The sequence below is a fragment of the Saccostrea echinata genome, unplaced genomic scaffold, assembly GCF_033153115.1.
Source record: "Saccostrea echinata isolate AGI-Se365-2 ecotype Australia unplaced genomic scaffold, CSIRO_AGI_Sech_v1 ptg000052l, whole genome shotgun sequence".
Taxonomy (NCBI): domain Eukaryota; kingdom Metazoa; phylum Mollusca; class Bivalvia; order Ostreida; family Ostreidae; genus Saccostrea; species Saccostrea echinata.
The window spans coordinates 4,157,330-4,177,843 of record NW_026889801.1 but is presented as its reverse complement, the minus strand read 5'-3'; the positions used below and the strand labels follow the sequence as shown (position 1 = coordinate 4,177,843).

General features: G+C 31.3%; 1 protein-coding gene, 1 long non-coding RNA gene and 1 other non-coding gene across 3 annotated transcripts in view; 1 reads left to right on the top strand and 2 right to left on the bottom strand.

Annotated features, from left to right (window-relative positions):
* The window catches only part of LOC133204281 (uncharacterized), a 57,595-nt gene extending 45,505 nt beyond the window's left edge, over positions 1-12,090 (bottom strand). Inside the window, exons 1-3 of the mRNA XM_061340019.1 lie at positions 12,082-12,090; positions 11,254-11,378; positions 10,932-10,938 (exon numbers count right to left, since the gene is read on the bottom strand). Of these exons, the coding sequence (XP_061196003.1) occupies positions 10,932-10,938; positions 11,254-11,378; positions 12,082-12,090 (141 nt within the window). The remainder of the gene's footprint in view (positions 1-10,931; positions 10,939-11,253; positions 11,379-12,081) is intronic.
* Trnat-cgu (transfer RNA threonine (anticodon CGU)) lies at positions 10,597-10,670 on the bottom strand. The gene has a single exon. It is a non-coding gene; the product is annotated as a tRNA-Thr (tRNA).
* A 7,608-nt stretch (positions 12,091-19,698) lies between the features above and the next one.
* Positions 19,699-20,124, top strand: LOC133204026 (uncharacterized). The gene is made up of 2 exons (XR_009723517.1): positions 19,699-19,806; positions 20,034-20,124. It is a non-coding gene; the product is annotated as an uncharacterized LOC133204026 (long non-coding RNA).
* Positions 20,125-20,514: the final 390 nt, after the last annotated feature.

The following is a 20,514-nucleotide window of genomic DNA, read 5'->3' as shown; positions in this document are numbered from 1 at the left end:
TTGTTTCGAACGTAACAAAAGGCGAAACTCAGCGTTTACTTTATGATAAAAGGTGAATATTGCATAAAGACGAAACGTATTTACATAAAAACACTGGGATCGTACATGTACCTAATAAATTTCAGGGTCTGGGGTGTTCAATAGTGACTGATTAAAACTTATTGGTATAATGCTAGTGATCTGTCAAAATATACAAATACGTCCTAACCTTATCTAGGTAAATTATAATCAAATGGAATAATCAGAGCCAAGCAACAATAAACTGGTAGTTCTAACCTACTACAAGAGCCCAGTCGCCCTCGGATTACCGCATATACTCTAGGATGCCTTATTCAGGACAGTATATGTGGTAGCCTTACAACCACTACGCTCATTTTAGGATGGCTTATTCAGGACGGACAATGAGTAAAACCGCCTGAACGCACTGGTAAGTCAATGCAGACGAGACAAAGAAAACTATAGCTAGCCTCCATATTGGAGGTCAGCCTCATCTGTGGCAGGCCTTAACTGGTTTGGCCCTCCAAACCTGAAAATTCCAGAATCATTACAAAGATCTCTAAAATATTCTTATAGGCTTTTTTTCAAAATTAAAAAGAAATCAAGCTTTACTGACAATAAAAATAGGAATTCTGTATCGTGCATTATGCAAGACAAAATTTTGTGCATAATTCTTACATGGGAAATATCATATTCTGATATCTTTACATATCACAAGAACTCTGCGTTGAAATAAAACAACGCAAATGTACAGTAATAAGAATATTGCAGCCACAACCATAAGCCCGACGATACAGAAAATTAAGGATGATGCAGCATTTTCAAGTTTCACATATTCTGTTTTCTTCGCACAAAAATTACCGACGCTCATACTTTGTGAGACACCTATTAGATCAAAATGTTAACATTTTCTCTGCTTTAAAAATAGATATTTAGCATTTTGTTTCTTTGGTTATATTTAAAAAAAAATCTTTTTTTTTTCTTGAGATGCAAGAATGTTATCATATATAAAATATATAAAAACACGATTTCAAACTTGGAGATTTCTTGTTTTATAAAATGCACAAAAGGTAAATTTTATCATAAAAATGAATCTTTACTTGAACTATACCCTTATTTTTTTCCCGCGATCCAGAAGATGTAGAAACTTTTTCTGGTGCTGTTGGTTTAGTCAATGGACTCGTGAATGCTTTCGAAAAGGCAAATTGTGAATATGTCGATTCTAGATATAAAAGAAAACAATAAGGATACTACCTGCCGTCTTAAAGAGCTAGATATACATTAATATATTTCTTTTTGTTTTTACAATGTGTAATTAATTTCAACAATCCAATCTTTTCAAAATGCTTTAGTACCTGATGATAATATTTTGCAGCCGAACACGTGGTGACAATTTTCTTCGGAGCAATTACATTTAAACTTGCACTCCTTTCCAAATAGTGGTGGAGGGCAAACATGTCTGCAATCTTCACCGAAAAAAACACTCATGCAAGCTGTAAACAAATAAAATGCAGTGATTCCGTACATGTTATTGACTGCTTAGCAATAATACATTTTTTTGCTTTATATCTTATTATAGGTTATTGAACTTCAAGATTGTGGTATTCTATACTTGATACAAACGTGTGCATTCATTCAATGTATTATTCCACAAAAATCCTCTGCAGCAAAGTGTCCCGTTTTTCCTAAAAATGTTAACATCAAATAGTTGAGCCAAACTTTGTGATACACTATAATTAACGTTAAGTATATGTTCCTAAATCATCGCAGATGCACAGAAATTATTTTAGAAAAACAACTTAATATTGATCATTATATTACTTTCTTTGTATTTGCTAAACATTCCCCTTTTCAGCGAGGACTTGCTGTCCTTTGTATTTCTGTTTCCGTTTGGAGACAGTTCAAGTTCTCTTTTTCATATTTACCCTTTGCACATTTCTGATGTAGAAATCAGAAAGTATTGAAATAGAAAACACACAATGCACGTAGATAAATATATAAGATCCATTTAAAACATATTAACGGCAGGTCACAGAATATTGTATTTCCTCGTGTGTAGCTGTTATAAGGGAAATGTTTTGAAATTTGTACTACACTCCCCTTGGCATGTTTTTTCCCTGTGTCCCTGAGTCCTTTACCTTATTTAAATAGGATTTAATGGGTTAATGTATGCTTTATTTCTATTGTTGCTGCTATAGTATCAACACATCCGTGTTCTTTAATTTTTGAGAGAAAGCCTAAGACGATTTTGATGTTTACACCTAGAATGATTCTAATTGGTTGCTTTTCCAGGGACTTCATGTCCAATTTTTTGACTATGGTGACATAAAATGCAAATGCAATGAACGAATGTTCACATCTACTATTTTTTTTAATTCTTTGAATGAAATATGGAAAAAAAAAGAACAGTAAGCTCAACGTCTATTTAAACAATACAAATGGGGATTAGAGCAAACACGACCTCCAAAAACATCGGAGATGGGATCTGGTGCCATGAAGGAGTGAGAATCCTCTGCCGACGGGTCACATTCTCAATGTGCTCTTTGTCATAATCGGGAAAAACGGAAATAATCCGTAGACAGTGCAATATGTAAATATTGGTCTAATATTGAACTTTTTTCCAGTATTATTTTTATTTTGAGATCACTGATTTTTTTTTATCAGGGAAGTATTTGTATACTGTTAGGATAGGCAACTTCCTGAGTGCCATGTCCGTTTTCCCCCAAAACACACATCCATGTTTGTTTACAGGGAGAAACATGTTCCATAATCAGTGCGAGTTAGTATATCAGATTTTCTAAATCGAGTTCTTTATCTATTTAATTTTAAGGGACACTTAGCAAGTCGAATATCTCTTAGAATAAATAAAATAAAATAAGGAATCGAACTTAAATTGGGGACAACGAGTAAGTACGAGGGTCCTTCAATAAAATATACAAAAGGTCGTCTAAAAATAAGAAAAGCACGTAAAAACTCATTCTTAATAATTTCAATCCCCCAAAGCATCCCCTATTATTCTTAACGCATGTCTTAATCTTTGTACCCATGACCAAAAAAAAAAAAAAAAAAAAAAAAAAAAAAAAAAAAAAAAAAAATCAGCAAACTCATCTTTGGGAATGCCAAAAGACACTGATGGATAGCACTTTCTATGACATATCTGAAATTGTGCAGTCTTCTTTTATTGTTTTCATGCGTTTTTGGGAAAAAAAAATCTCACAATGGCTGAGATTTAGCAAATTTGGCAGATAAGCTCTGTAAACCTTTCTTTCTTCAAAATTTCATTCACTTCTTTATGCTTATTTGCAGGAGCAATGTCAGGTACCGGAAAATACCCTGGGGACCTAGTGGAATTTTAACATAAATGTTACCATTGATGGTCCCTTTCTTTGGGTGTATGTACATGTTTAATTGTAACTTGACCTCATGAAAAAAAGGAAAAGTAATAATAATAAAAAAAAAAATTATGAGTACTTGCTTCTCTTTACAATAATAGAACGACAGATTTCTCTCTTATTCCACAACTTAGGATTATAATTTTTTTTCTTTTCAGCTGTAAGAATTGCACCCATATTTTGTCATTCATCACGCAAGGTTCCTTTTTAAATAGACCATTTACACATTTAGCGCGTGTTTTCTTTTAGGCATTTGTATAGAATTAAAACACCTATATGATAGAAATAATATTATATTCATTTCCTTTGTCATAGCTCTATAAACGTTTATGATGAAGAAATGATTAGTGTCTTAGCAATGTCTATCAATGCAAAGTTGGCATTTTCAGATTACATGTTACTCAAAGCATCGATATCATTGGTACGAATTTCGATCCACCACTTTGAATTCTATATATTTACTCTCCTTTCTTACTTTTGAATTTCTCAACCCATCTGAAAAGAATTAGCCCTAAAGACTAGTCTTTCAACATATGAGTTTGTCGGCAATTTATGCAATGAAGTACACTTTTCATATACGCTCTCATTTTCATTTTTAAACAGTTTTCAGCTCAGTGACCATGCTTTCTTTAAATGATTTACCAAAATTTTAAATCTTAGTGGATTTATTTTTTTTTTCATCATGTGTTTTAGATTTTTCCATCATTGAATAAAAAAGAAATTATTATTCTTAAAGAATTCCAATTTAATTGTCATTTGACGATGGTTATCTCTAACCCGATGGGACCGAGAAAAAAACTTAGAGATATCCGAATGTTCGAGATTTCGAGGAAAAAATACTTAAGAAATACGTTGTAAGGACTTCCCAATTACTTCAACATGTCCGTGGTATTCGAGATATCCGTGTTCAAGATACTGAAGTTGTAAATGCTTCTGAAAAGGTAAAGTGCTTAGAGGTCGATTATAGACATAAAATCAAAGACAAACATACTACCTTCCCCTTTAAAGATAAAATATTATTTTGAATTTCTTAAACATTATTTTAATGTTACCGAGTAGCATAAAGATTCAAAGACATACTACTTATCAATTAATTAATAATTAATTGTCAAACAAAAACAATGCAGAATTAAAAATGTGCTGCCCATAATAATTTAATGTAAGGAACTTTAATTTAGATTCACAGTATCAACTTTTGGTAAGAATTGTAATGTATATTCTATTCCTTCAGCTCCAGTATCTTATTAAAACTAAACAAACTGAAAACGTATTGGATATTTTATTGAAGATAAAGTTCTAATAGTGTGCATTATTATTATTCATGTGCATTGGATGTACATTTTAAACATCACGATTGGTGTTTGTGACGGTGCTTATTGTTATTTGGTATATATTGTCGTCTTCTACAATATGCATCTATTTTCACTGCATACATTGCCGTCTGTCGACACATACTATCGCCGTCTGAAAAATTATACGTGGACATTACATGTCCATCCTCACTGAAAATATTGTCACCCCACAGCTAGGATTTTTTGGTAGTTTTTGGAATGTACCTAGTGTGTAAATCAAACAGAGGCGTCTTGTAGGCTATTTCTTGCAGCGCGATTGCGAGTGTTCGTATCGTTTCCGGCGAACCACTGTTAGAATTAAGTACCGGGTGATACGGATCATGGTGATAATGTTAACAATAAAGATGATGGCATTAGAATTATACATGAAATTTTGCTTTTTGGCATTATTTCAACTCCGGTCAAGGAAATGTAATGGTATTGTTGCTGGCGAGAATGTGTACCTACCCTCACTACAAATATTGTCGCCTCACTGGTAGACTTACTGTAATATGGATGATAATGATGATGGTGATGTTGACAATGATGATTATGATGATGTTATCGAAAAGTACACATTGAATTTTCATGAGATCGTCTAGTTGGCATTATTTCAACTCCAGCTAAATTGAATAAACATGAGTACAAGTAATATTTTGAAGAGAAGAAAGTGAAAATAACATAATTAATATAAATTCATAAAAAGGATCAGAAAAATTTATTTCTCTCTCTCTCTCTGAAACTTCAATCAAACACCCACTTTCTGTTAAAAAAAATAATCCCTTCTGATATGAACATACCCAGTGCACTAAAAGTTTTCACCAATTCCACAATATGACTGAAAAAGCATTTAAAATGTATATAAATCTAACGAAGTAGATTTTATGAAAGGGTTTTTAAATAATGTTCTTCCCAGCAGCAGTGATTTCGGTACATACAGGAATCACACAAAAATATAATCTAGATAATTATTACTATTGAACAGAAAAGTTAGCATGCAATCTCCAAATGAATATGCCCCCCAAAAAACATAATGACACCAGTGACAATATATACCGATGGACTACAGTATGGTCAGTGAAGGTAAGTACATGTTGTCGCCGGCGACATTACTTACGGAACGACATGTACCGTCATGGACGCCTACGTAACACATTCAGGCAGTGTTTCCACTTTGTCGGAAAGACTCAAGAAATTGCGATTGCAGTTGGATATTTGAATATCCAACATATGGGCAATTGGATATTTAGATATCCAACTGGTGGACAGTTGTATCTTTTTATGTCCAACTAGTGTTGATCGAGTTAAAATAGTTAAATTATACATAGATTAATAATAAAGGGAGACGTCATGAATGTTTTTAAGTCTTGGCAATAAAGGCAGAAAGATTAGCTACTTTTGTTTTATGACGACAAAGGATGGAGAACATTTCTGTATAAATAGATATGAACGATTTTTTAACCCTGACTAGAGTTACATTTGTTCTCTTGGGATTCTCATATTGTTGATTACAATCAATCTGTCTTCTTTCTTCTCGACCACTTCTACTCTGTACAATACACTGGAGAATATATTTTATAGTGTAGGGTAAGAAGACAAATTTTGTCATAAGAACCTTTGGTTGACGTGCTGTTTTTGCATTAGAATGCATTATTTTTATTTTTTGGTTACTGATATAAAAATTGAGGAATATGATTTGAAATTTAATAAAACAAATAATGGACTGTATCATTTATTGCATTTTATAAACATCATTATCAGTGCCATGTTGCCATAATAATAATAATAATAATAACTAGAGCAAAGCTCGTTGAAAAGCAACGAGTAGGTCTTCCGACGGACAACGGACGTCGAAAGTAATATATAAAGAGTTTTTATACTAATAATGATAAAATTTAGGCAAATATTTCTATAAAAGGACCAAAAATCATTTTTTCAAAAAAATTCAACTTTCAATTCGGACTTATCCGGCCGTTATGACGTCACTTCCGGTTGACGTCGGAAGTCTCAAAGCCATAAAAAAAACCTTTAAATTCAATTACAAACCATTTTATAGCATTTCTAAAGATTTTAAAGGAAAAGCTTTATTTTTCAACTACTTCCGGTTTAAACCGAAAGTACTTTAAATGATGGTTTTTGTTGTCAATTGTACATTTGAACTTAAGTTCTTTATGCCTTTATTCAAAACTGTTCAATTCTTTAAAAAAAAAAAATCCGTGAAATAAATATCACTTTCGTTGTTAACCGGAAGTGACGGAGGCAAAAACAAATCAAAGAGGTGTTCTACCACCTCTGAAAAAATCATGATTCTATCTTGAGCCGTTTTTAAGAAAAAGCGTGGACAAAATGACAATTTGAAAAATGAAAATCGTAAAAAAAATGCGACCGGAATTGAATTTTCAAAAATATAAAAAAAAATGTCTGGAGATATTATAATAATGCATCATTCCTGAAAAAATCTTCGAAATTGGTCGATTTGTTTCCGATGTACTATGAAAAGGGAATAATAATAATAATAGGAAACAGAAGAAAAACAGTAAGATCTTCCGAAGGAAGTCGGAAGACCTTAATCATCATCATCATCATCATCATCATCATAATGATTCTGAAAAAAAAAAACTTCATCACATTGCATCCTTTGATCAACCCTGCAGATCAGATTCACTAGCAGCTATGTCCGATCCATATAAGCACTGCAAGCGGTACAGCTTAAGAATGCCGTTTTTCCAATGCAAACCCTGTATTTACCACAAAGTACATTTATATGTAACAAAGCTTTACACAATTTAATGATTTAATCAATTATTATTACTTCGGAATGCTCTGCGGCTTAGTCTCTATCTGATCACACAGTGGGATCACAGCGACCGGTCGATAGGGGTAGCTAACTCCTCGTAAGTAGGCTATCCCACCCCCTGTTCACAGAAGTACGTGGTTTTGTAATTCGGCGTCTCAAAATGAGAAAAAAGGACCATGAAAAAGAAACAATCTTGCATTTTTATGGGATTTATGAAATTGATTGCTGTTTGTCATCCTCATCTCTTGTATGAATGCTGGGACTTCGCGAACTAGATTTAAAGTAGGTTCAACTTGTAGTAATGTAATTTGGATCAGTATATCAGGATTCACTGGATCAAAGGACATTAAAATATTTTTAGAAAAACACCGATACGATTTTCTGGGTTGACGATTTTTTTCCAGCTCTTCAAAGGTTTTTTATTTATTTATTTTTTTTATTTTTTTTTTATTTGTCGACATAATTTGTCGAAATATGCATCTGGTGCATCAAACTTGGTATCGTATTTCGTCACAGGCATGCATAGGAACTTTCTATATTTGCTGGAGATACTTATATTTTAGTTTTTAAACGAAAGTAACATATATGAGAAACAAATAATCTAATATCCCAGGGGCTGGTTTGAAAAAAAAAAATGTACACAAATGTTAGTCGTGAAGATGATTCGTTATTGAGGTTTTTCCGAATTTCTCATTTCTTGGCTATTTACGCTAATCGCTGATGTTTTTATATACACAATATTAAAGCATTGTCTTTATCATTGCGTTAAGTCATGGTGTTAAAAACCTGAAAAGTTTCATTAAATTGTTCATATATTCTTTCTATGTTACATTATTCCAATATTTTTTTTTCTATTTGAATTCTTGAAGAATAGCGATTTTTAAATTTCATTATTTAACATTAAATATGATGCATTGCTACAGAAAAGTAAGGTTGCCAAACTTTGATTCGTTTGAAGGTAATACATGTTTTATTTATCAAAGTCATAAAGTTTCGATATTTAGCATGCAAGAAAATAAACAGGTAAAAAAAAAAAAAAAAAAAAAAAAAAAACAGCTGATATCATTCTATTACGTAATTAAATGCACATCATTATTGGAAATAAATATATTGATACTAAACAAAGGTGCAAACAAAATATATGACAATTTTTGCTAAATTAAAATTTTTTATCATGACTGATATTTCCTTTTCCAGTATTTAGTTGCCCCACCATTTTGCACGAATGGAAGTCTTCGTGTCATTAAGTTTGCTATGAATAGTCATTGTCAGAGTAAACGTTTTTGAATTTGAGTACTATAACCGTTGAAGTGAATTCCTAATGTTCTATTTTCAGCAAAGTTTTATTATTCCATCGTAAATTTCACTCTAAATCTCTCATCTTGGGTTTCAATCGGGATTGTTTCCCGGTTTAGTCAACTTAGGAAATTGACTGCGTTTGCGAAACCCTTATTTGCTCATAAAGATAAATTGAAAGATAAGACGTTTCTGACTAAGGTTGTTTCTATACTTCCGTTGTATTGGAATATCCCCGATTCAATCCCAAGTAAAAGCATGTGAGTGAAATAAAAAAGACCCGACTTTACTCAAAACATGCCAACAACTTATAGATTGAAAGATATATAATATAAAGTGTACTCAAGAAAGAAGGTGCTCAATTCTTAAAAAAAAATAAAGTTCTGTGGAAACTAATTGCAACCCTATGTGCACAAAAACTATTTTTCGTACAAATAGGTGATCAAAAAAATTTCAGTTATAATTATAAAGACATTTACAAATACAAAACGCATTAAATATTTTGTTTTCGCCTTTGGTTAGTGCCAATATATTTATTTTCAAAATGTGCATTTAAATAGTTTTCAAAAGCATGTCATGTGAAATAGTTTTTGAGTTGTATGATGCTCAAATAACTTCAAGGGTACTTCTAAATGAAATTTTCATAAACGTTTCTAATTGAACTTTTAAAGCGATGTACAAATTAATTTAAAACAATTACCCTGGTACATGTAGTTATTGTCCATGGACTGGATTGGGTATTCTGTTCTTAGATTGCAATGCTTATATTAATGCGTATTAAAGACTTCGTTATATTTGTAACACGACATAAATGGTTATCATTGTCATTTTTGAATCATGTGACAAAACCAATTATTTTGAAAGAACAATATGAAATAACAAGATTTTAATTTATAAAATCAAATTGCTCTTCGTGCATCATGATATCAAAGGACCGTAGACCTAATGTTGAAATTGATGTAATGAGTGCTAACATATTCATGCTGAAAACAACTTTTTTTCGTTTCAAATAAGACACAAAGGCAGAACTCTGTGTTTATTTTATAACAGGTGAATGTGAGATAAGGAGTTCTAAAATACTTGTATCCTTATTAGCTATTTTCAATAAAAAAAATAATTTTCAAGCCTTACCACAAATATGAATAAAAATTTTGTATCGTAGATTAAGCAAGCCTAAAGTTTATGCATAATATTATATGCTGATATCATATTCTTATATCTTTACATATTACAAGGATCCTGCGCTGAAATAAAACAATGCTTATGTGTATTGATAAGAATACAGCAGCCACAATCAAAAGCCCAACGATACAGAAAATTAAGGTAGATGCAACATTGTCGAGATTCACACGCCCTGTTTCTTTTGTACAAAAACTACCACCGCTTGTTCTTTGTGAGACATCTATAATAGAAATATTGGTATTTTCTGTGACTAAAAAAATAAATATTTAGCAATTTTCTTTGATTCTAAAAAATCGTTTCTTTTGATATGCAGGAATGTTATCATATATTAATTGATTGATTGTATATTGTTTTACGTCCCATTCGAGAATTTTTCACTCATATAGAGACGTCACCATATACCGGTGAAGGGCTTCAAATTTTGACCTTTACTCGGCACTCAGGGCCATTGAGCAGTGAGGGATCTTTATCGTGCCAACGCCTGCCGTGACACGGGGCCTCGGTTTTTAAGGTCTCATCCGAAGAACCCGCAACTTTCACTTCAAAGTGCCGAGCGCATGGCGAAGGAACAGTTGCTACCTATTTTTTATCGACTTAGGTCTGTCGCGGCCGAGATTCGAACTCACGACCTCCCGATCACGGATCGAGCGCTCTACCGACTGAGCTACCGTGAACGGTATATCATATATTAAATATCTACCTCTGCAATTTAAAATATGTCGATTTTTTTTTATGAAAAGCAATGTTGGTAAATTTTCTCATTAAAAAATGAATCGCTGTTTGATAAATACCCTCATTCTTCGTCCGCAATCTAGACTCTTTAGAAGCTCTTTCTGATACTGCTCTCTCTAACAAGGAACTTGTAGATGCTTTTGGAGAGGTAAAGTAAGAAGAGGTCGATTCTAAATTTAAAATAAAAGACAGAAAGAATACTACCTTCAACCTAAAAGAGAAAATATTATTAAACAAAATCTGACATTATTTCAATGTTACCGAGTAGCAAAATGATGCTATGATATACTACGTATATATTAATGATTAATGGAAAATCAAAGCTTGTAATCCTTCATGCTTTAATATCGTGAACTTTAATTAAAATTCAAAGGATCAAATTTTAATGGAATTTGTAATGTGCATTCAATTACTTGAGCTCCTTCAACTAATTAATACTAAGCAAACTGAAATGAGAAATATTAATTTCAGCAGTATATATGTGCAATTCTAAATAATGCCTAGAGAATATCAGCATCATACCTACACATCCACTAATGTGATTACAATGTTCTTTGGCACAATTGCAGTGTAGTTGGCATCCTTCTCCATAGCCTGGGTATCGACACTGATGCTCACAATTAGCACCAACTGTTCCAGATTTACACCCAACTATAAATATATAAAAATAAGTTTCCTTTTTTTGCAATGGGTAATTACGTCCAACAAAGCAATCTATTCAAAATACTTAGGTACATGATGAATTCCTTCTGCAACCGAACACGTGGAGGCAACTTTCATTAGAACAATAACATTTAGACTTGCACCCCTTTCCGAATAGTGGCAAAGGGCAAGTATATCTGCAATCTTCACCGAAAAAACCGTTCATGCAAGCTGTAAACAGACGTAAAGAAAATTCAAGTCAATCATTTAGTACATATACATGACTGTTCAGCAATGACATTTTTTTTCGTTTTAATCTAATTATAGGTTATTGATATTCAAGAATATAGTATTTATCCTATATTTGATACAAACGTGTGCATTTATTTAATGTCTTATTCCACCGAAATCCTCTGCAGCAACGTGTCCCGTTTTTCCTAAATATATTTGCATAAAATATTTGAACCCAGCTGTATGATACATTGTAATTAACAATTAGTATATGTTCATAATTCATCGCAGATAAACAAAAAAGTAATTGAATAAAAACACTATGTATTTTCCATCCATTCATTTTCTTAAGTCTTTGCTAAACATTCCTCGTTTAAAAAACGGTTAATGCGATTTGATAATGCCCTTTCAAGCGAGGTCTTATTGTCCATTATTTTTTTTTTATATTCTGGAGACAGTTCAGACTCTCTTTCATACTTACCCTTCGCATATTTCTGATGTAGAAATCAGTAAATATTGAAGTAGGAGGCAGACAATGCATGCAGAAAAATAAATAAAATTCATTTCATCATTTTTGATGGCAAATCACAGTTTACTGTATTTCCTCGTGTGTATCTTTTATACGGGAAAGTCTCGGTACTACAATTTCGTGACATATTTATAATTACTATGACAGCTGGGTCATTTACCTATCTGAGCGGTTTTAATTGGTTGCTTTTCCAGGTACTTCATCTCCAAGTGTATGGATATGTTGGCACAAAATGCAGGTGTAGAGTATGATTGTACTCATCTACGATGGAATATTTTACTCTTTGAAATTTCCCTTGTACTTTCATTTTAACAGATCATTGAAGTATATATATATATTTTCAGGGAATTACTCGTATACTGACAGGATAGGTTAGATCTTCTGCGCCATATCTATTTCACTAAAACAACAGTCAAGTCCATAATTGTAATTTTGGAGAACAGGTCCCATAACCAGTTTTCTCCAACTCCAGTTCCTTAAGTTTTTAACTCAAATTTCCAGAGGCACTCGGCAAGCCTCGTCCTTCTTGAAAGTTAAAAAAGGAACTCGAGTTTGAGAAAAATTCGGCTACTAACTCGTACTAGTTATATAACCTATATATAGCTGTATTTTTATTAGGGCTGTGTCAATATATCGATTAATCAATACGTATCGATATTCTGGAAAGTATCGTATTGAAAAAATAACTTCCAATACGTATCGGGCAGGCAGTGTTTCTTATAATTCTGTGAAAAGGTTGGGAAATTCAGTCACCAAAGGTTATTTTTAACTGTTTTGAATTAAAACTGATCAATAATGAAATAAACATTAAGGAGAAAGCACATCTTAAATACTATTAAAAAGCACATCTTAAATACTATTAAAAATACAAAGACAATTTATTTTAACATGTTAGTTTTACAGTCATTAAAGGTTTGACTTTGAAGTGTACTTTGTAAAGACAGTGAGACATGGACTTCCAATTTGGTAATAAAGCACCCAGTTTTTATCAAATTTATGCAATAAATGATTTACAAGACTTTTTTTGATAGACTTGTTAAAGAATCCAATATATAGCATATCGCCGTAAAACATATCGTATCGTTTTGAAATATTTTGCTCAACACAGCCCTATATAAGTACCTAGCCTAACATTCATTTAAAGATTTTTTTTGAATTGAAGAATTAAACATATTTTATAGTAATTTTAACTGTATTATAAGTTTATAAATCTGGAAGATTTCACTTGTAAACTTTGGCTTCATTAAAAAGACACTCTGTAAGTTTAACCCTGCCAGTCATGAAACCATACGGCTGCAAACATAATTATCTCTTTTGAAGAGACTGATTGTCTATCCAGAGACAAAAAGAACAAAATCTATCAGAGACTAAATTTAATAATAATATTTGTAATATTTTTATAGGGGGTGCAAGTTAATCACATAATAACCATCTTGCATGCTCATTACTCAAATTTTGAGGAAAAAAAGGTTTAGAAAATCAATAAAATGGAAGAAGTAGATATGAATTTGTAAAATTTACTGAAAAAGTGTTCGTATCTAGGTTAAGGACGCCCGTGGAATATACGCCTTAATATATTCAGGGAAAATGAATACAATTTTAATATTTTTTTAACAGCATTAGTTTTGATAAATGTGATTTGTGGTGTTTGCACTTCTAAAGCGACATCGCTTACATCAGCTGTTTGTCACGTGACAGTTTTAAAATTAGAACATATATGTACTACTACAAAGATCGTAAAAGTTCAACGATATACGGGCGTTTTTCCGCTATAAAATTTATTCTGTTTCTTTGAGACAAATTCCTTAACACGAAAAGTGCTGGGAGCAATTTCATCATGCTCGGGAATTGTTTAAAACTTAGCCGTCTTTCTAAAAACTCCAGTCAAAAATGTAATTTGCATTGGAATAATGTTACATTACGGAATAAATCAGCAATGCACAACCAGCTCCCAGCACTTTTCAGAATAGTAGGAATAATAGCTACACGTGTTTAAAAATTCAGAATTTATAGTGAAGCGGATATCGTTGAACTTTTGATATTTTCGAGGGGCTGGACCTGTCATTCTAGCACGTTACTGTACAAATGTGCTCCCTATGGCTTTATATAAAGTCTACACATTATCAATTTAGTTTGACAATAAAATGTGGATTAATATATTTCAGAATATGTCTCTCTTTTGGTCCGACTACGCGAGTTTCGTATTTATTTTTATTTTTACAAGCTACGATAAAGCTTGATTCACGCCTCAAGTACAGAGAAACAGCGTGTCAAACTAAGAAATGACGTCATCTCAGTAGGTACAGCGAGATCAAGCTGGCTTTCATTCTACATAGTTACGCTTAGTGCTATTAAAGCAAGATAAGTTGCACATCCATTTATCTTTATAATATTTATGATAAACGAAAGTATTTAGTGTGTTTTAAAAAGACCCTCTGCATGGCTGACGAACCCTAACAAAAAATTCTATAGTAAACTATAGTTAACTATAGTTTACTATAGTTAACTATAGTAAATCAAAGTTCCAAAGTTTTCACTATAGTAAATCAAAGTTCCAAAGTTTTTACTATAGTAAATCAAAGTTCCAAAGTTTTCACTATAGTAAATCAAGGTTCCAAAGTTTTCACTATAGTAAATCAAAGTTCCAAAGTTTTCACTATAGTAAATCAAAGTTCCGAAGTTTTTACTATAGTAAATCAAAGTTCCAAAGTCTTTACTATAGTAAATCAAAGTTCCAAAGTTTTCACCATAGCAAATCAAAGTTCCAAAGTTTTTGATATGGTTAATTAAAGCTTCAAAGTTTTCCCTAAACTTAATCAAAGTTTAAAAGTTTTTTTCATTAGTTTAACACTTTATGTATTTTTATTATTTTATTATTATTATTTAGCCTTTGTAGGGGAGGAGGTGGGTATGGGGTTGGTTGGGGCTGGGGTTTTTTTTGTACATCTTTATTCAAATATACAATGCAGTTAATTCAAATGTAATATTTACATTTATAAATTTAAAAAAAATTCATGTTGACTGAAACTGATGAAGCAGATATTTTGATTCTAAATGACATATTTTTTTTTTATAATATATTATTTTTTTCTCCATAAATAAAACTTACGTTACATCTGCATAACATTAAATTAAATACATTGAAATAAATATTGCTTATTTATCGGCGCAAGCGACAACCTTTACATTAAAATTCATATCTTGTACATTATTCTTTTTGGGGAAGGGTCGGGTTTTTAAAATGTTCTGTAAAGATTTTATGAATCTTAAACTTGAAATATCATAAAATATAAAGAATGGGAATCAAAAACATAATTCCATGGGATTTATCGTACTTAATCAAAGTTTCAAAGTTTTCACTATAGTAAATCAAAGTTCCAAAGTTTTCACTATAGTAAATCAAATTTCCAAAGTTTTCACTTTGGTACTATAGTTAACTATAGTTTACTATAGTATTTTTGTTAGGGTATATATGGGAGTCCTTAACTTAGCTGCGTTGAACTTTCTTTTCCCGAGATACTTTCAAAACGTAACGTGTATATTAGAACTTTTCTGAAATTGCGTTAATTATAAAACATAAAATATACGATACAGAAAGAAAAAGAGGAGAAAGGGCATGAGTGGAAAATGCCTGTCTCAAACTTGAATTCAAACACGTACACTGAAAGGCAAGCAGCTAAACCCTAGAGCAGCAATTTCATTGATGTTGAAAATATAAATTTAAGAGGAAAGTCTAAATCTTATGTCAATATGAGAAAGACAATTATATATTTTCATCATTTTCAAAAAGATGACCACCTTTAACCAAAAATATCTAAATTACTGAATTGCAGTCATATTAAAATAAAATAATTCATTTTTCTGGTTAAAAGATGTCTTTTGCATCAGTTTAACGTTATTTAGGTGAATGTCTCAATATTTACTATGTACTCCATACAAATTGGCAATCTTCATATTCGTCATATAATGGAACGGTAAACAATAATATTATACTTTCATGTAGATTAGTTGAATCTGATTCGTCGAGAAACATTTATTAAAAAACACTATTACCAGCTGAATGATGGATGAAGCCACGCCTTCCAGCGTAGCAACAGTCAACAATGCTTGACGACGGGTGATATTCCAAAAAAAAAAGTGACTGCGCAGAATTTATACCCGCACAGTTCACTGTTATATGTATTTGGATAAAACATTCAGTATAATATAATAAATATTGCTTGTAGTTGAGTGTAGCATTGAAAAATTTCACCCCTTGAAATCGATTGTCAACCTCGGCTGTGCCTCGGTTGACAATGGTTTTCTTGGAGTGAAATTTTCCAATGTTACACTCAACTACATGCAATATTTATATTATATATCACTTTATGCAAGTTGAGTTTACAGAAGTATAAACTTCAAATTGTATAAGAAAGTATTGTAAATAAAAAATGTTTCTTAAAATTTCTACTTAAGCAGGCAAAAATGCGCTATGGCTCTTTAACAAAAAATGAACATCCAGGTTAAACAGATTCAATATCAATTGATCCTCTTAATCATGACACCCATCTTTTTTTGAAATGTTACCGACATCCAATTAAAAGAATTTGATATGTCTTTGGGACATCCGACAAACAAACAAAAAGACAATTAGACAAAAAAGGTACAAGGTTACAAATATAGGAGAAAAAAAAGACAAGTTCGTTTTATTTAAAAAAAAAAAAAAAAAAAAAAAAAAAAAAGAAAAAAGACAAATTCGTTTAAACATATATTTTAAGTAAGAGCCATACTCGGATTAATTTCTGAAAGAATTTTTTTCCAACATTATTCAACTAACTCACATAAAACATATTTATGGGGAAAGACCATTGTCATCATATTATTTTTTCAGCAGTTGGGGGTACAGACTGCTGTGGCAAAATCAGCTTTAGATAAATTAATGTTCAGCTATATATAAAACAAAGAAAAATGAAGAAAAAAGAGAAAATGTAAAAAAAAAAAAAAATGAATTAATAATTTGAGTAAAATGATGTATTAATGATTTTATTTTTCCTTTAAAAGTAATAAAAATTTAAAGCGATATACACCATATTATTGATGCAATACGCTCTAGATGTAGAATCCGCTGTGTCAATTTTTATACATTTTAATGGTTGTTTCAATTATATCAGTAAATCTCAGAGAAAAATTCTAATCAATAAAATATTTAATGCAAAACAAAACAAAACAAAACAAAACAAAACAAAAAAAAAAAAAAAAAAAAAAAAAAATGCAAATAACGCATTCCAAAATCAAAACAGAATTTTTTTTTTCTGTTTTAGGCATTTTGCCTTTAGGTATTGACAAAATCTAACAAAAAGCACAGTTTTATAAGATATTTATTGATAAGAATGTAAAAAATCAGCATTTTCTAATGGAAACACGGTCTAGTGTCACAAACAAACAAAAATGTACATATATGGAGAAAATATTGACAACTTAGCAAGACTTTACGGGGTAAATTTCCTTCACTTCCACACCGGTCAATTTGACCGGTGGCGCGTTAAAACACGACTTCGCGAAAATAAGATTCTCTGTATTTATTTTATGAAAGCATAAAGGTATATAAACTATATATCATCTTTTTGGACATTTTCTGTACTTTAAAACTATGTAGAAAATTTATGTCTTAATGTCGGTAATAAATAGATTTTACGTTTTGAAGACATACATGACTTTTTGAAAATGGCGCAATTTTCCAAAGCAATTGACGATTTTCCCGACGATTGACATTTTTTTTCCTGATTAACATAATAAAGAAAGTGTGATATATTCTCAAAGCATATTTTCTCTGCTTTTAAAATATGTAAAAATTATTGTTATTACTTTAAAATATTTCGTAAAAACAAGAATTTTCTTGCACTTATGTGTTTTTTCTCGTTTTTAATAGTAATATTTAAACAAAGCTCAAGTTTACGTGTATTTCTGTATTGAAAAAGGGAAAACAAAATAAAACTGGTAAAAGTAGAGAAAATTTCCTTTTCAACAAGCCTTTACTGATCTTCTTACTCTCAGTATTTTCTTTATAACGATAGTTTGAATTTGTGACCTTTGCATAATTTTTATAGAAAAATCACGGACAATCAATGTTTAACGTCAAGGTCGATTCTGTTGCGTCTTACTCGGAACAAAATATTGTTTTATAACATAATAAGTATTATTTTAATATATACTTTTAATGAAATAAATGCTAAATACAAAATAATTGTTTTGAAAAACATATATACTATCTTTCTATCTTTTGTGAAGTTTAATTTTTTAATATAATGAATTTATTTATCTATATTACATGTACAGTAATGTTGATACGAAATGTAGATTCCCTAAACGTCTTTACGTCGAAAAAAAAAAAAAAATCAGATTTAATATTGCTGTATGTCATATATTTTCTTAATATGAAATTTAATTAGATCTATACCATGTATACTGACACGGAATTTAACAACTTTGAAACAAGCACAAAAACTCGCATTTTCACGACACATCACTGTAAGAGTTGATACGAATTGAGATTACCACGTGTTTCCGCTGTAGCAGTAAACTACAACATGATGAGGTTTTCATGATTATTTTACAACGAAGAACATCACATCAATGCATCAAATAATACGGTCTTTCCTTTGGTATTAGAGGTGAGTAAGTATTGACTGAAGAGTTAAAACTGTCTTTAAAACGCATTAATTCACATTCAAATGAAAACAAAATGTACACATGTACTAGGTCTTCATGTATCTAGGCACAGGAGTCAGCAGTTTTATCCAAAAAACAAAGTAAACACTAACCAGTGAGCTTCGCGAGCGTAGCGAGCTCACTCGCGAAGCTCAATGGTTAGTGTTTACATTGTTTTATGGTTAAAACTGCTGACTCCTGTCATCTAGGCGTTACCCTGTTTCAGTGTTTGAATCTCGTATTTTAGATTGAAACTAGTTCAGCCAATTTTGTGTTGCTTTTGAAGTGTATACTTTTGACGACCACCCTTTCAAAGTAAAATCAAGTTGGCATAATAATGGAGAGTTGTTGTCAGTATGTGTGTACATACACTATCACATTGAATTTTTAGGGTACTGGCACCAAATGCTTTAGTACTTTCATCTGTGAAGACCCAATTGCTAACCCGACCATGCACTAGAAAGATCATTATGTGGGGACACAGGTGCTTATTATGACCAACGAACAGGTGGATTTTTGTTTTGTTAGTGAAAGTGTCTGTATCTCTAAAAATTCTAAATAAAGTGAAATTTTAATTGCATTCTCTTGACATTGCATTCACACAAGTTTATAAGAATTTGATTTATATTTTGAAAAAAGTGTGTGATACTCATGATATTTATGATTCATGATTATACATTTAAACACACTATTGAAACACACAATATTTATTCAAATTTATGCCCAGAAAGGGAACAAGCAGTCTTTTATAGACTGCTGTGGTATTTCAATCTAGTAAAGTATGTGGTTAGAATTTCCATTTTCTCAATTTTTCAGTCACTTTCGAATTATCATGTACATGTATACATGGATGGACAAACTATGTTCACTGGATGCATGGCTATATATCAACACTCCCATGTACATGAACAGCCTTGCCCCAGGAATTTTGCCCTGAAGTAACAGTTTTCAGTCCATTGTGTCCTTTCTCTTAACAACCCTGACAGCCAGGTATGCTATTTCTTTTAGTTCAATAATTCAACCATGATGGTTTATTACTAGGCTGATGATTTTTCAGTCCTGATACATTGACTTAACCAAATCATTTAACTACATGAATCACATAAATATACTTTTGATTTTAAAAGGAAAATTACATCAATGTATTAATTGTCGCATTCTAATTTTATATATGTAAATTCACATAATCTGTTTCAAAATATTTAAATCTTTTACAGGATAGTAGCTGATTACATGTACTTGACAGAAAATGATCATGTCTTAGACAAGTCAAAGAAATTCCTCCAGTCTTTCAGAGAAATGACAGTTGATGAAAGAATGGTGGCCACAAAGTAAAAGTGCTCTGGTCTTCAACATTTTGTGGAAGATTAAATCAGTCTGATTTGGAATTCAGCTTGCAATATTTCTGGATTTGTATATTTGTATAAAAACAGAACTTTTTCAACTTATTGACTAAACAGTTTAAATTTGCATTAGATATTGCCAATGCCATCTATTATTATTTTTTTCCTCCAAGATGACATGTCAAGTCTTTATTGTACCCCTTAAGCACTGTTACCAGAAAAATCTTGTAATGAAATCAATTAGTTTATTTTTTCTTGTTAAATTTAAAGTCGGGGGGAAAATCAATGAAGTATAGGGTATTTTTAATGGCATCAAGAAAATGGATTTGTTTTTGTTTAACAGAAAGATTGTATA